Raw genomic sequence first — 18,011 nt, 5'->3', positions numbered from 1 at the left:
ACCTGCCCCCAAGAATATGTTTTCTACTGCACTTCCACACAGCTCCATCCTTTGCTGGGTAATGATCTAATATTATTTTGCTTACCAACAGTTATGCTGCAGGAGTGTAAAATGCAGGTTAAACAAATACTAGATCCTTCTAATGACTCATTTAGTCCCTTTCTTCTTCCCAGTTGGTTGAAGTCATACACAGCTGTGAGAACATTAGCTCAGAAATTATGTGCAGCAGACACTTTATATGGTAGTGATGGATTCATTCCTTTGCATCTCATGGCCCACACAGTGATGGCTTCTAAATCCCTTATCATAACCGCCTCAGGCTCAAAACAATTTTTTTTTGTGCCAGCTGATGTAAAGATGACTTTTTTGAGCTGAGGGAATTTAATGTGATTGTACTGTTCTCCAGGCCTCAAAAGATTATGCTGTGACTTCCATTCATCACAAAGACGGGGCTTTTTGAAGGCGTTTTCTAACTCCCAGATAGGAATCATGAAGTTATTTTGGGGGAATAATATTGTTCAAGAATAACTGGTGACAATTACACGAAGGTGTTTTATTGAGCTATTTTCTGTGTTATTCTGCAAGAATGGGGCAATGGATTAATATGTCTGCTACAAAGATGTCATATTGCAGTGATTGTGCTTTGCTGTCGTTGCACCTGGTAACTTTGCAAATGTATGTGAAACCTTTCTTCTTTAACTGAGTGTCTTTCACTGTTTGTCTTGGTTCGTTTTCTGTTCAACAATGCTTGTTCTCATATTAACTCATGGATGCACAGTACAGAAAACATAGTGGAGTCATACTCTGACGTAAGGTCTGTTGATCTGCACGGCTCCTTATTCACTGAGGTGTAAGGGACATGCTGTATGATTAGAACATCTTGCATTCATGAAGTAGTAGTGAAGTCCAAGGTGTGTTTTACCCGATCTCGTACATCCGTGATTATTTTTTTAAAAGTTTCAATCAAATGTCACTTGACTAGTTCAGAACAAATATGTCAGACTGCTGGTGCATGTGTGTATTCTGTACCATAAACTTGTGGTTTCCTCATGCAGGCACTTTTTAATGCATTTGAACATGTCATCTTCACTGAGCTTTATCCCTTCAGACAAGATGTCCCATGTCCTGAGGGTCCCATGCCATAAGAGGACAAGTCAGGCTTAATTGCTATCTGATAGCATTCCGGTTTATGTGAAAATGAACAGTCTTAAAACAGTTACTCTCTTCCCTTATTATTAATCTTGTTCATTAACATACCATGTGTTTTGAGTCTCCTTTATAACATACTAAGTTTCTGGAGAGCAGAGCTTGGTATGAATGCTCGAAAAAGCATGGCACACTGAAGGGACAGTGTTTCATACCACCGATGGTCTTAAAGCTGGCCTAAGATGGTCTTAGAGCACATCAGAGGTGTGCTGTGAGTCCTTGCGGATACAGAGCTCTTTCATCTGGTTACAACTTCTCCACTGTTCCTGAGTGGGATGTTTTTTTTTTTACCATAGCATTAATTATATGTAGGGGTAATTTTCCCAAAATGTGTTGTTTGCCCATCACTGCAAGCTGTTACTTATGGACGATCCTCACATCCCTGAAAAAAAAATGCTCTTTGATGGCAGTGAAATCACTTGTGTTGCCTACCCTTGCAACAGCTGCCACACTAGGCCCAGTGCGATTATCTTAAATAGTGAAAATCAGGGACATGGTTAGAAGTTGATGATACTGAAAGCAAATTAATTATCGGATTTGCAAAACTGGAAGAAATTTTTGCACACTTCTGTGACATCCGAAGGCATGCTGTCTCGGCCGTGGCTTGCTGTTCTTTAAAGAGTCTCTTTTGAACATACTGTGTAGCTTTATCATTATGGGTTCCCCAAAGGCCTTCAACCATCACCAACAACAACTTTGTCTGGTTTCAGTAATGTCAAAAAAGCATTGCAGTGTCACCAAACCTACATGGGGTGACAAAACACTTTACTTTGGAGAATCAGTTCTCCTTGTGGTGAACAATACATTTCCTTTGTTTCAGTTTCCTTATTCTTCAGTCTACGTGATAGAGACTGTCATGAAAATGGGGTTATTGTTTCTTAAAAGCTCATGTTTTACTGACATTCTTTTCCAGCCTGTTAAGAGCAGTTTATGTCATAGCACTTACTTTGCTGTGGAATCAAACAATCATAGAATCATCTGGTTGGAAGAGACCTGTAAGATCATCGAGTCCAACCATTCATGATATCATGAACTGAAGCATTATCACTTCAGCTGTGTAACTGGTAACAAGATCACAGAAATTTGGAAACAAAAATAACATTTAAAATAGATTTCTATAGAGAAGGGGAAAATTGGCAAGATCCCACCAATCTTTAGTTTTGGTACTGTTATAGTGAGGGAAGTTTACTTGTCCAAAATAAAAATATTCATGAATAAAAGGAGCTGTGAATAATGAAAAGCCAACTGCTGAGCGTGCTTGTTAATAAATTACAGGTGGTTTCTTTTGTTTGGTGTATCGGCCCAACCTTATTTAGTAGATACATCCTCTTTTTTTAATAGTTTTGGAAATTTAATTTTCACAATGGTGAATCCAATTAACAAGAAAAACTCAATTATCCTTTCTTACTCCATTTCTTCCCCTCCCCCCCACCTCTGCTTTGAATGTTTTTATACTTCTTCGCTGTTCTTTAATTGCTCTGTCTTGTCATTAACATTCTTAGAAAGGGGACTTTCCGATTTTTCTCCTGGTCTTTCCTATGTTCTGTCTTCTCCATCTCCCTTTCTTCCACTTGTCTCATTTCCACTTTGTAAATTTTATCCTCTACCTTCTTTTGTTTCCAACTTTACTGCTTGGTGCATCTATTTTTGTGTATCTCCACTCTGTATATTGGGAGAGAATTTGGGTGGTAGGAATATAAGAAAGCACTTGATTCACAGAAAACCTATTCTGACCTTTAAAACACAGCAGATTATTTTTCAAGATATTTTAAGACCGCATGACCACAGTGCAGGCTCTCATTAAATTATTGTTCTTATTGTCTTCATAACCACTTGCAATATATTTGAAAATCTCTGCAGCATCCTGACATAGTATCTGGGAAGCTCTAAGTAAATTTAAATAACCTCAAAACCAATTTGATGGTATCGTTTCATGGACACGGATTAGCCTACATTAACTGAGTCTGGAGGAAAGGGGAGAATTTTTGCTGTTCCTTTTGTTTCTGGGTGCGGAAAGCGTAGCTAATGCCCACAGGAGGTGGAAACTGAATCTCTCTGGAAGTGCAACAGATTAGAGCTTGTCTCTGCAGCATAATGCACATTTCGTCTTCAGGGTGATCTGGTGCAATGTGCTAGTGGAGATCCTTTGACAGACAAACTCATGCCTTGTGCCAGGATGCAACTCTTGGTTCCCAACCTGTAATTTGTGTCTGTCAGCACCAGCTGACTTGTACTCGTACCCATCCATAGATGAAATGCATGTTGCATGAGCAGTAAAAACGGAGGATGGCAAAGAATGCAATCTGCTTCTTCCACCAGGAGAGAAAATATTAAAAAAAAAACCAAAACCCAACCCCTCCTGTTGCTTTGGTGTGTGGCCTTCACAAGGTGCAGTATAATTGCATTGGTGGAACCCCCACGTCTTTTGTGGCAGTAGCAGGGATCTTCTGAGACTTCAGTAATAAAATGAATGCATGCTGCAAGGAGAGGAGGACTTTGTTATAAACCATCTGCTGGCTGAAGGTGTGGAGGGAAGTTTTTGCAGAACGAGAGGGTTGCAATGGGAAGGTTTTTCGGTCCAGCAGTTGTCTGAGGGACTGAAATGTAACACAAAATTTACTTTTCCACTTTAAGTCCTAATAGAGAGTGAGTATTGCACCAGTCTGTATTTGGTATGTCTTGTGCCCTGAACATTTTTTAAGGATTGTTTGGCTTCGTATGAGATGGTAGTAAGTGAAGAAGGGTACAAGAATTACAAGCGTGGCAATTGGTGTGGGGTTTTTTTTCTTTCTTTTTTTTTCTTTTTTTTTTTTTGCATTTAGCCTGCTCAGGGATGCTGGGTCACAAATATTGATTTATTTTTTTTCCTTTTTAATTGGGAGGTAGGGAATTGTTACATATGACTGTACTGTTTTCTGAGAAGTATAAGAAAACTCTGTTCTTTTAAAATCTAATCTCATCACTAGATCTTTTTTAGACAAAAAAAAAAAGGTCAGATTTGGGGCAAGTGTCACTTAAAGCTTTAGTAAAAGCAAAGCACATGGTTACACAGCCTTTGGTAACTCTCTGTCCATATTAATTCAGGTTTCATCCAGTCTAGGGCTTTTTTGAAGTCAGTGAATTAACTTCAGTAGTTATCGTGCAGCATTGGCAAAGAGAAGGTGACAAGGGATTTTGCTGCTCATTCATGGAAAAGCTTGCCTGCCTCCCCCCCTTCCCCCAGGCTCTTCGTCTTCCATTCATTTTATACTTAGCATAGCAAAAATCATCAGAGGGCAGGCTGTGTCTCCCCTTCTGAAAACATTAAGTATTGCCCTTGCTTAAAAAGAAAATGTGCTGAAAGTCCACAGCTTCTCTAGCTGGTTACTAACTGTGTATTTTGTAATGATCTTTTCTTATTCTGTGTGCGTTTTCTTACGCTGCATTGTTCTGGCGCTGGTCAGTCATGCCTGCAAAGCTAGGGTTCAACACTTCGCTGAAACTCATTAATGTCATGGTAGTCCTCTCTGCTGTGAACTCTTGCCTCATCAAGAATAAGTAACTCTACATCACTTTGCTGCTCTGGTGTGTTGAGATTTCCCTGTTTTGGAGCAGAAGTAATGTTTTCCTTTTTTTTTTTTTTTTTTTTTTTTTTTTTTTTTTTTTTTTTTTTTTGTTTTCAATGCCCTGTCTTCTCATCTCTTTCCATTTGATTGAAATACATGAATTTTATTAAGAGTTTGAAATTCATAGGGGTTTTTTTTGTTGTTTTGTTGATCAGTGATTCATGTGAATACAGAGTATCCCATTTTGTGAATGCTGAATGTTTAACGTGACTGACATCAGTCCTACTGGCTTCCTCTTGCCTGAGAATGGGTTGCATGACTTTTTGACCCGGAAGCCTGTGTAGTTTTTCTTGTAGATGCAAAAATGTTTTGGCTGTGAGAGATTTCTATGTCACAGCTCCATTGTGCTTCAGAAAGAATGTCCAGCCACTGGCTTAATCCCAGGATTTTCAGAGATGAGGTTTTTGAAGATAAGGTCCAAGACCATCAAAACAAGGATGCATTTGCAGCATGCTATAGCTGCTGTGAAGTTACGTTCAGATACTCTCTCAAGCTAAAGGGCAGTGGTTTCATCATCCCATACAGATAATGGAGAAAATGTGCAACAGTAGGTGCTGGCGTTACTTGCAGATGTTTAGTAAGAGCATATTGTCAGGTGAGAGCCACTGAAAAAATAAGGGTTGAGTTTGATAAATTGATAAAGAGACAACTGAAAAATTAAGCAGAAGAATCCAGTAATTTTGTTGGACTTTTCCCAGCCTTTTTTTTGTTTTAATTGAGAGAAAGATGAGTGCATCATCAAACTCTTCAAAGTGCTACTCTTTGCCCATCAGCATCACCTGTGCCTTGCCTGGCTTTGCCCTGCTGTTGTCTTCTGTGTGAGCTGTTTTTTTGCAAACCTCAACCTATCTTATTTGTGGAGATATGACTATGTGACGGGAGGGAGGGATGTGCAAAGCTCTTTGTCACCCCTGTGTCCATGGCATTAAAATTCTGTGCTTTTACCAGGCCCCCTTGGCTGCTGCGTGTAGGTGAATATGCATAATGAGAAAGACCTGATCTCTTCTGAACTTGGCAAGAAAATTGTTCAGAGGTGGATGTGCATTTTTCTACTGCTGCTGGTTTTCTTGTCTGAAGACAAGATTTGAAACTAGATTTTGCATTTCTTGGAAGCTTTGTTATCTCTCTTGAGCAGGGTTGCCATCAAGAGTAGTAATGAATGTAGAGCAATCAAGAAAGATGAGGGTGGATGTCTGACATCATCTGCCTGCTGTCCAGCAGTGCTGCTAAATCCTCCTGTCCTCTGGCTGATTTTGCACAAGGTCCTGGCTAGCCAGTTAGATACAAGCATCATGATAATTAAACAAGGAGAAAATAAATAAAGTATCACCACTTGCATAACCTGAGCATAAGGATGTAGGATATCTCTATCCTGCATGCAACTGGGACAGTCTTTTCCCTAGCATTTGGCAGCATTATTTACATAATGTACTTGATGCTGGGAACATACTCTGCCAGTTTGGGAAGACATGCAGGCCCCAGCAATTTAAAGTATGCTGTCAGCAGCAGCGCAGGGTTTGTTGTAGCAAACAGGGTCCAAAGAGGGAGACCCTGCCCTTTTTCGCGTGCTCTTTTTGAGCCAGAATAGGATTTGGCTCCTGACCTTATATGACCTTGCAGCTACAGTGGGTACTATCATGCCCCCGGATGTTTCAGAGGAACTCCGTAAGCATGTGGCTGTTGACATCAGCATTTGGCCAACGCACTCATTTTTTCAGGTGTGTCTTCCTGGTTACAAAGAGTGAATTTCAAGGTACATTCGCACATGATGATAATATATCATCTCTCCCAATTGTGTCTCTTCTAAAAGGGCTTTTCTTTGTTCTGTTGTTTTTAATTGTTTTGTATACTTAATTCCTGCTCAGTCAGTAGGACACAGGATGATTCACATTCCCAAACTCACTTGACACTGCAATTCTAAATCTGCTACCCTTTCAGAGAGGGAAATACATTATGAGCTGTTGAATATTGTATCAGAGAACTGAGTTGAATAAAAATGATAGGAGAGTTGTGAATTTCTTCTATACGCTTCCTAACGCTTGTGGTCCAAGACTGTAATAAACGATAAGAGATTAGGCTCATTTTTCTAACTGCTTTGTGATAAGAACCCATTCTTCTCATGGTATAAATAGCCATCGCTGCTATTGCAGCAGTGCGGATTTGTGGCAGCTGAGAATGTGGCCTCAATGCAAGTGCTGTGTTTTCTTCCTGTGGCATACTTTTAGAAACAAACGTGTTTTCTTGGATTAGAACTGGTTGTGACTTTGAAAACTGCTGAATTGCTTCGGTTTCAGTGGAAGTCCTTGGATCCTTTGTGGGGGTTCAAGCTCATGAAAGCTTCAACAGCAGCCTGTGCAGCAGCTCAACTGTTGGAACAGAGCTTAGGTGAATACATACATCCCGAGACGCGTGTTTTCCAAAATCAGAGCCTAATTCATGCCTCTCCTTTAAATATGATTTGGGATCAAACATTAAATAGTGCAGAAAAAATACTTCATTCCAGCAATTCCCATTCAGTTAAAAGACAACAAACCCTAAACAAAGCAAAACACAAACCAAAACCCAACCCAACTGTTTAATGGCATTTTGTGGCTTTGCTGTTATTGCAGGAGCCAAAGGCAAGCAGGATGCAGACTGAGTTACCAGAGTTAGTACTAAACTTGAAGGTGCTTTATCAGATTATGAATGAGGGGAATGATAAACAGGGGGTGAGAAGCTGGCTTTATGCGGACTGCTTAATAAGAAGAATTCCCTGGTAGCTTTCTCCTCATCTATCTAAGTTAAGTATTTTACTCTCAGAATAGATTATTTATAATAGATGTTTCAGTGGATGTAGGGGCAGAGGATCATTACTCTATTCTTTTTTAAAAAGAAAAATAAAAAGCCCTGAAAGCAGGTAGTATAAATTTTTACATTATAGATTAGGTAATATAGTAAAACTAAACTGTACAGTAAATGTAAGGACAGTATTGAGCAGTAAATTCTTACTACAAGGTGACTTCCTTCTTCCCTTCATTTAATTTCCTGCATTCAACTTGTCGATTCTATTCCAGCATCCACCTTGCATTAAGAATCAGAGTGAAAACCATCAGCTGCAACAGTCCGTCATTTTGTGCTTCCAGTGGAGATAATTGAAGTATAACACAGTGACATTGAATATTGATAGAAAGATGACAGTCCATGATTATAAAGTTTAGTGCCGGCTAATATAAGTGGCTGGAGGATTGAAGAGAAAATGACAAAAATATTGCTTGGTATTGTGTGGCATCCTGTTTTCTAATAACACTAATCAAATGTCCATTATTGGTTTTAACCATTAGAAAACCAGTTTTTCCTCTTTGTTTTGAAGAGGCCTTTCAGGAAATAAGCAGCCGCCACTAAATATGTACATTTCACATAAAATATGAGGGGGTAGTTCTGTCCTTAAGGTGTTGATATCAGATGTTTTTCTGTGGGAAAGGGGAAGGTGTCATGGTTCTTAGCGTATTGGTTTCAGATTCAAGTTTAGATTCTAATCCTTCAGTATCCTGGATAGCAGGTAATGTTTTACTGAGTGGAAGAATTTGAGGATAATGAGTGTAGCTTAATTTTTTTAAACATTTGGCAGAAAATACTGTCAGATATTTATGTTTTTCTGTTTACTGAGATTGCTTTAAAGGGACCATATATATTTACATGAATATTATTTCTTATTTGTTAATGACAGCCTCTTTCTATGGAAAATTCTGAATGTCTTAATAGTAAGAAATTTTTATGAAGTCAGTTCAAGTTAATATCATTTAAAAGGTCTGAGAAAATTCCTTAGGCATCTTAGAATTCATCCATCATAATAGAATGTATTTATTCACTTTTAAAAAAATTATACGATTTATAAAATTGGTAGTGTTAACCTCATTTTGCATCTATACTGATTTTAAATATTGATGTAAGAATGTAATGATTCTTCATGTGAGAAATATTTTGGTACATCACATATAATTTAGCTTTTCTTTGGAGTGAGTGAAAGTGGAATTTATGGGAGAGGGTACAACTTACATCTGTTTCATGACTTTATTAACATACAGTTACTGCTGTAAAACATAGTGCTTCATTAAATCAAAATCTATGGAATTCGAGAGAAAAATTGAATTCTGGAAGGAATCTCTGGTCCCACTTGCAATGGGCAGTGGCTTGCTTCCAGCCCTCCCTTCTAATGCATGGTTTGTCTTGCCGTCTGCACTTAAGGCTGTATTCTCAATAATGTGTCTCAGCAGCTGATAGAAATCATTCAGCTACAAATCCGGAGTAGGAAACTGCCTACACTCACCGCCCCTCTTTGTTTACCCTGTTTTGACAATTTGGTGTGCACATTTGTGCATTTTGTCCCTCATTTTGAAGCACTGTGAGATATATAACAGTTTCACAGTACATTGATTTTTGCTTCAATGTCACTACCATTATATTGAAAGTATTTATACAAGTTAAGAAGGCTTATTGCCTTCATATATGTGCATCTTCACATCTATCCAACCATCTTCACATACTGTGAAGTCCTCCACACAATTATAAAACAATACAATTAAAATGGTTTACAAATAGAACATAAACATGTAAACATAACATGCAATTTAGATGTTCTCAGCTAGTTAATTCTATAGTGCAGCATACACTTATTGTGTGCATGGTCTTCCATAGGATCTTTATCTAAAAATACTACCTGGAGCTACCACAAGTAAGAAAATCACAATGTTGCCTGTTAGGTAATGACACAAGTGGGGGAGAAAATAGAGACAGAGAGAAAAAGAGTTAACTTTCCAACCAGAAGGAGTATAAAGACCTGTGGACTTTGTCCTTGCAGCCAGACCTGCAGAAATACACTGACCCTGGAGTGAAAGTTCAGACAAAGGCAAGGAGATACATGAAAGAAGCAAGGCCTGTACAGCAGGCAGCACCAGTCTGAAGGAGATTGGGCGGTGTTTGATTGATTCCATTCCAGTATGGCATTTTTCCTTCTAAAAGTTTCGTTACACTTACGTTCCATTTTGTAAGTTGTTTTTTTTTTTTTTATAACAGGTCTATGTTGTCTACAGTGTTAAAAATCTCAGACAAGCAAGTGTCTGCTCATATTTGGGGTACTCCACTAGGACTTGCTTGAAATTTGGCAGATGTGCGCAAGGAGGGAAATTGAATTGTTGCTCTTCTTTTTGCTCATAAAGCCAACAAGTGATAACTCCTAATCCAAACATAACTTAAAAGACCATGGTAGGTGTTACCTAGCAATATCATAGAGGTTAGACCACTGAACAAAGACGCAGGAGAACTGGCTCCAGGTACTCTGCCTACTGCATCTTCAGGTATACTCTGCTCTGCTACATCCCTGAGCAGAGGAGGGGATGATGCCGTAGCCACTACATTGAGGGCTCTGCTCACCTGTTTGCTCAAATCTATCCCCTTCTCCACATTCACCTCTGCTCCTGGGATGCTGTAGAAAGCAGAGTCACTGCTATGACCCTTTCTTCCAGCTGTGTGAAAGTAGCATCCACATCTCTGTGCTGCACTATCATGCTCTGTCTGGGTGTGCTGGATGTCTCCTGGGCTGTTGTGCAGAGGACTCGTCTGTAGCTCATAAGGTTTAGATATCAGAAAATTCTGTCAGTCCAGAGCGAAGTTTTTAGGTGTTGAAGATGTAGGAGTGTAGAAGTTACGTGGGGATTGTGAGTATTGCTTTCTTGGTTTTTTGTGGTTTGGGTCCAGAGTATTCTTCAGTAGGTCAAACATCACTTTATAAGAGGTCAGCTACTTGTTGGTTTTTAGATATTATTGTATTTTTTATGAGGGAGAAGGTAAGGTCAGAGAAGCAGCTTGCTTGTGCCAGAGAAAAGTAATGCAAGCTTCAGACTTTGCATAGGAGTTCTAGCTAGTCTCCAAGGTAGGTGTAAGAGCAGGTTGTCATCTGAGAAGAGAGCGTGGAGTCTCCTGGCATTCTGGAAGCAAGTCTTGGCTTTACATGGAGAAGTACAATAATAGGTCTGAAGAGCAAACATGCATGGTCAGTGAGCTTTGAAATAAGGCAGAAGGAAGAATGTCTCCCGCACTGCGGGAAACCACATGATCAGAACAATCTGAAGTCTATTAATGAGATTTTTGGCTCCCGAGGAGATTGGAGAGAAAAGACACAATGCAAGGAATTGTGAAATTGAGGCTGGATGAAGGGATTTCTAGTGTTAGGGAGACTTGCAAGAAGCAAAAACTAAGAAGTTTTGATTCGAGATGTTTAGAAAAGATGACTTTCTAGTACGCAGGCCAAAGAAAGAGAAGTTTAGCTGTTCAGGCGGAGTCCAGAATTTCTGTGTTCTATCAACACACAGTGTTGACTTCAGGGTGTTATAAACCACTTTTAACAATTAACTCACCAAGGGGCATTCGTAAAACCTAGAGATGATGACAAGTAGTGGCATTGCCCCATGTTGATTCCGATCTGCTTTTGAGGAGATTTTGGGGGACTTTGTTTTGCTTTTTTTAACAATATAATATTTTTTGACTACTTTTACACAGGCATGTTTTCATTTAGGCTATAATGTTCAGGAACTGAATGTGCCTTTTGTATGTATGTAGAGCCCTCAATAGGAAAGTCATGTTCTTGTAGTTCCAGTTAGCACTATAAATAGCTTTAGAATAATGTTGTGCCGAGAGCCACATAGCTAACCCCCACTGGTACTTCTGGGATTCTTGTGAAAAGACAGAGGAGTAATGTTCTTTGGACTTCAAGGAAGAGAGAGAACCCCTGCTGGATATGACTCAACATGAATTTCACCCAACGCTGCATGTAGTTTGAAGATACCCTTTAGTTTCCTTGTACTCTCTGGTTGCTGGTGGTGTTTCCTAAAAAACTACTTAAGACTTGGTAAAGGTTTCTGCAATTACAATTTCAATTGCCACTTCATTAAAAGAATTCAAGGATAAACCAGTCTGTTCGCATTTCTTTCCTCTTGCCCATAAACAGCTGTTTCTCTGACAGGTCTTTCATCATCATCAGCTTGACCTAATCCAGAATTCTCCCTGCTGCGTCCTTTTGTGTTACTGTGGACGTCTCGGCCATTCTTGAAGTCGACTTAGGCCTGCTTTTGTAGATTTCTGTCTAGTATCTTTGAGATAAGACCTGTCCCAGCTATCCATCCATCTAAAAAATTTCTTGGGTTGAGTCTTGCATCTTGCTTACTTGAACATCCATTTCCTTGGCCGTGACTTGGCAAAAGGAGTCTTGTCCTACTCTCATTCGTTCAAAGTGCTGTTGCCACTGCAATGACTTAGTTTTGGTGTTTTGTTTTGTTTTTTAATTCTGTGTTTCTGATCATTTCACTTTGGTTTTCTCCATTGGTTCCCTCTGTCCTGTCACATCAAACTTACCTACTAGCATTCAATGTCTAGGCTGCTCACTATCTTTTACCACCTACTCAGTCTTTTATTTTTTTTTTTATTTAACATCAAAAGGCTGACTTCTGCCTATAGATGTTAAGCTGCATTGGTATAAATCACTTGCCCATTACTTTTTTATACTAGCATCTTTGCCCTTTCTTAAATAATTTCTTAATTGAGAGATGGAGATCTTAGATATCCGCTGACCTGTTTCCTTGGCCTCCTGCAAGTCCTTTAAATTCTCATTCACTGTGTTACCGCAGTGTGCTTGACAGTGCTTGGACTAATTATTTACTGACGTAACTAATAAAGCTGTTGTACTGTAACTAATGTGCCCTGTTCAGTCCACTGCTGTCTCAATGTTTCTTTGAACTTTCAGTTCTGTATCCTAGCTCTTGTTACTTGTTTTAAACTTAAAAATCTTTCTGAGAAAAGGACCATGGTTGTAATCTGTTTGGTGTTTGTACAGAGCCTGGCACTTTGGACTCATGAGCACTCTGGCACTTGGAAGTTCATGATCAGTAGGTGATTAAGGTACACCTTGAAGTTGCTGGGTCTATATAAATGGTTAATGGATTGTGATTTGTTGTGGATTCCAGCAAATTGTTCCTGCTGCCTCCATTGAACTTGCTGCATGTGCCACTTCCATAGTAATGTACAGACAGGCATATAACACCTAGAGGTTGATACATCATAAAATATTTATAAGTGTAGGAATAATTTTAAAATCTGATCCAGCCCAGCATTCTGTAAAGTTGCATACTTGAAAAATCTCACTGTGTTCCACATATTTTTGGCTTCATCCAGACTGCAAATGCACTTTGTGTGGATTGAACACAAAAAAAACCAAACTGAGATTCAGTTAAGCTTGATTTTACACCTGATGTAAAAGCTAAACATTTTTGCATGCTGGGGACAACGTAATTTTTAATAATTATTAATAATTATTTGGTATGCTGAGTCTTTGAGCTTAGGTATGTTCAGAATTTCAAAGTATATGCCTTCACTGATTTCAGTTGGAACATCTAAGTATCTTAGTTCAAGATACATTAGTTTTACAGATACAATGATAAAACAAAGACATCTTCAAAATAAAAGGAAGCTATTAGCAGTAAGTTCAGTAATTGCTGGTTAATAAAATGGGTATGAAACTTAGACTCTAATCAAAAGCATAGACTAGTGAGCTGAGTCGTGGCCAAATAACAGCAGCCCTGGCACCCTTATGCTGTACTTTTATGTATGCTATTCATCTTCTCCGCTGTAAATACTATATATATCACTATCTCTGCCCTAGTTTTGTCAATGGAGCTCTTAATTAAATTGAATAGATAAAACAAGCTATCCACTGGAAATTCTAGTTTAGGTCTCCAGTGTATTTTCTGAGCTTCTAATAATAAGCCATATATAGCTGCAAACAAACTTTTTCAAAAAATAAATAAATGGGCTTATGTATATCTGCAGGGAAATGTTTTGACTGTGTAACCATGATGATGTGACTGTCAGGTAGAGAAACAGTGGGAGTTATTTTATTTTTCTGGCTTGGTAAGTGAAATGCTGCCTAGATGGAATGCAGAAGTGTAATCCAGTAAAGAACTTTTCCTTTCCAATTAGTGACAACTCTGAATTCCTTGGGGAGACCAGTTTATGGACCTCATGCTGCGTTCTTCCTTCAGTAAACATATATACTGACTCTAAGCACAGATCAAGATAGCTCAGCTTCTGGAGCTTAATTTTTCTCTCAGTCTTAAAATATTGCTGTGTTAATTTTACAGCTTGGCATCTTGTTAAGTTTGTAGAGTTAAAAACATGTCTTTGTTAGATTAATGAATTAATTGTGAGCAATGCAGCTTCTTTAGCCTTCATTTAGAATAAAAGCAAGCTGGTATTTAATTTAGTTGGAAAAGGTAAAATCAAATATTTATTTTCCCTTTAGTCACATGATTGCTTACAATTACATCGTAATAATAGAATTTGAAAAGCAGAATGAAAAAAATATTGTGGTTATTAGACCTTAGCATTCAACTCCATCTGGAAGTGTATATTGCCCAGGGAACTGGCGTTTCTGAGTCCCATCCCAGGCTCTGCCACTGATATGCTGTATTTTAGCAGGCATCTTAATCTTCTGGTACCTTAGAGACAACATGTGTTAAATGGAGGTGCGATCACATCTCTTAGAAGCAATCTGATGTTAGTATTCAGTGTCGTCTTGTGAAAAACTGTCTATGCCTAGGATTCCCATTTACTTCAGGTGAAAATAAACATTGGATGGATCTCAGGAGCAGTATTTGTAATGTAAATGGACACCTCTGAGAGATGCTCAATGGATTAAAGGATGAAGAGGTTTGGTATTTTGAATTTGCTAATACTTTTGTTTTTCCTTTGGTGGGAGAACAAAGTAGAAAAAACCCAAAGCGCAGTAAGAGATAAGCATAACACTCAAAAGTTCAAGACTGAAGGAAGATTATTATAGTTTAATCTGGTTCACCAGAGTTGAAGCAAGCACATTTCAGTTTAACAAGAAATGTATTGTACCTATTTTCCAAAAATTAGAGCTGATTTATTGCAGTAAGTAGTGTGATTGTTCATACGTGATCAATTCAGAACAATTGAGTACAGAATCAATTCAATACAACATCAAATTCAGAAAAACACATGACCGCTTTCAAGATGACAGGCATGTACATCTGACAGCACGAAGGAAGCTCTGAGTGTGATTGCAAAACCTCTGGACTTGTGTCCCAGGTCACTTGTAGCTGATGTATGCTGTACAGGTGGAAGCAATATCTTAGCACAAAGGGTTTTTTTTACTGCATCGGCTTTGTAATGGGGCCATAAGTTTACTGCTTTTCAGTTTGAAATAGCTTGTGTTATATGTGTGGAAGTATTTGAACTACTGTTGGGTTTTTGTTGTTTTTATTTTCCTATCTAATAATAAGCAGTCACCCCAAAAGTTACTTGAAATAGCAACTATTGTCCCTGCAGTTTTATTTTCTTTTGGCTTTTATTTCAGCTGCGGGAGCCAGCTGCTCCAAAGAGTGTGGGAAGCTGACTTGGAGGCCTGTCAGCTGTTGATCCGAGGGTTTCAACTGAAAGAAACCAGTTGCTATGTTTTTGAGGAAGAGGAGAACCAAATGGATGAGATGGAGATGACTGCTCATGGCCCATCTGATTCTGAAAAACGAAAAGAAGGTCACTATCCAAAGGGCACAGAGTGGGGCACTATTCCCTACCCCAAACACAGCGAGATGAAAGAGGTATCTGAAATATTCTACAGCTGCATTTCAAGCAACATTGCTGGTTTTCCTTTCAAGAGGAAGAGTTGAATCTGGGTGACGGGTCGGCAGGGCAGGTTAAGTATGAACTTAACATCTAACCTCCAGTCTGAAATGTGAATAAAATAGCTTATTAGTGTCTCAGAAGCCCTTCCACCCATTTTTCTTTCACCATCAGCCTTTTTAAAATGTGGAAATTATTCAGGCAATAAATACAGAATGTACATCAGGATTGAAAGGAAAAAGAATTTAGTATTTAACACAAATCATCAGCTGTTCCTCATCTCACTGTTGAGGTTCAGTATGAGTTAGTTCTGCTGACTTGTTGGCCTGGATATATGTTAGCTGAAGTGGGGAGAGAGAGAGAAAGTTTTCCTTCCCTAGTGAAATGGTGAAAAGCTTCCTAGCTCAGATGCTGGTAGGCTTCCAGCATCCAACAAATACTAAAAGGAGGGAAAAAATCACAAGGTTTAAAAGGTTTGACAAATTTATTTTAAGTTTTTGTGTTCTGCTCTGGAATGCCATCCTTGATTGAAAAATATACAGCTACCTAATAACCTTATAACTGCATTTCCAAGGTAAACAGCTGTTTAAAAGGTTCATCATCCAACAACACCCCTGTGACAAAAAGACGCTCCAACAGGAATTGTCAGTTTTATTACCTTGGAATTTGATTGACAAAAAAAAAGTTTGCTTAATTGCACCTGATGCTAAGAGCCATTGAACTGTGCATTATATTGAAATCTGATGCCTAATTTTGCATTTATACTGGCTGAGACTTAGTAGAAAGCAGATCCTTAACTTACTGTAAAATTTCTTCCCGTTAGTAAAATTTTGTTTGTAAATTTGACTTCAGTAGTACTTGTAGCCTTTTCCTAGGAAAAGCGGTTTACGGACTGACTCCAGGTATAGAGCATTTTTATTGGAAATGATCAGCTGCAGCTTTGATTTATATTCCGCCCCTCCCCTTGTATTGCTGATGAGTCTGCTGAAGTAATACGAGGAGTTCTGATGGTTATTGAAAGCTGCAGTCCCCTCTCAGAAGTGCAGCTGGGAAGCTCTGGAGGATTTCGGATTTTATGACTGTCTCTGTAGTACTCTTGAGATTTGTGCTGTGAATGATCACCTATTTCACCTCTGCAAGTCCAGATTATTTACCTGGAAATCAGCATTGCTATCCTGTAATGACATCTAGACAGTCGAAGCGAGGTGGCTTCTGGTTCTGCAGAGAGGTGCAGGACTCATGGGGCACAGATTCCCCATGTGCTTAATGTAAGAGGAAGGCATATTTGCAGTGCTTCCATTAAGCTCCTCCTCTTGAACTTGCTTTTTAATAATTTCCTCTCTGTCTCTATCAACCATAGAGGGAACTTAGACTATCCCCCAAACCTCAGCTCTTCATCCATCTGCTTAAACTTTGTGGTATAGATGCCTTTGCCTTGGGATCTGGCCTATCCTGGTATCCTGAATAAATTCCATTTTGAGAACGTGCCAAAATCCATTTAGAGGCTGATGAGTGAATATAAACATGAAAATGACCATCCGTGAAGGACCTGTGGAGATATTTCTGCATCCAGAAATCATCCTGAGACTGATAAACTTGAAAGAAAAAAGGAAGCAGTTTTGTTGGTACAAGCATGAGCATTTGTTTTCCAGTTTTTAGGAGTTGAGTAACACAGCTGTGTTTTATCACGGCTTACTTGACTAGCCTTCCTCTGTTTCAGTGCAGCCTGCAGCTTTGACTGTTAGGGCAAAGTTACACATCAGCGATGACTGCAACCCCTTGCAACCATAAAAATCCTCAACATACAGACTATATTCTATTTCTGGAGTTAGGGTTGGTTCACTTGCTTTTATACTGTCAAGAGCTGGGATTTTTCCATGTTGTGGGGTGTAGATATTTTACCCAAACTTTAGGTAGGATATCAGTAGGAATGACAGGCAATATCTAACCTTACAGAGAAGAGCTATAGCGTAACATTCCCTAACATCTCCTAGTAATTCATCACAAGGCAGAATGTAAAAACAAACAAAAAAACCTGACACGTTACTTACAAATCATACTAACTTCTGTTTTTGAACGCGTTGAAGTGCAAGAGAGAATGTGTCCTGGTTTGTACATGGACTTAGTTGAAAGACAAACCACTTCTGTAGCATTCAAGTGCTGTTACCTGGTATTGTATTTTTTTTATTTCAAAAAGAATCTAATGTTTGTGGCAAAAAAGTAGGAGTGTGTTTTTTAGTCTCCAACGCAGCCATTCATGTGTCTTTTATCAAAAAACTTACTGTCGTCCATTAGTACTGAACCTTTTTATAGCCATTTATCATCAAGTGGGAAGACCTAATAGAAAAGCATGTATTTGTCAAAACACTTGGCTTGATATTATTTAATAAGGCTGTGCTGTCCCTGTGAGAGGAGTAGCTTGGTGTCATTGCCATGTTTCTGGAATGGCTATTCTCTCAACTGTGTCACCTCTGTTCCCTGTTGTGGATTTTCTACAGAGAGGTGTTAATCACTAAAGCAGAAGGAAAG

At 38.9% G+C, this 18,011-nt stretch overlaps 1 protein-coding gene across 1 annotated transcript in view; it reads left to right on the top strand.

Annotated features, from left to right (window-relative positions):
• LOC104490584 (disrupted in schizophrenia 1 protein-like) overlaps positions 1-18,011 on the top strand; it is a 41,646-nt gene that overhangs the window by 3,771 nt on the left and 19,864 nt on the right. Inside the window, exon 2 of the mRNA XM_010132890.1 lies at positions 15,217-15,460. Coding sequence (XP_010131192.1) covers positions 15,217-15,460 — 244 coding nt within the window. The remainder of the gene's footprint in view (positions 1-15,216; positions 15,461-18,011) is intronic.

This window comes from Buceros rhinoceros, unplaced genomic scaffold (assembly GCF_000710305.1).
Source record: "Buceros rhinoceros silvestris isolate BGI_N320 unplaced genomic scaffold, ASM71030v1 scaffold10110, whole genome shotgun sequence".
NCBI lineage: Eukaryota > Metazoa > Chordata > Aves > Bucerotiformes > Bucerotidae > Buceros > Buceros rhinoceros.
This window is presented reverse-complemented; position numbering and strand designations above follow the sequence as displayed.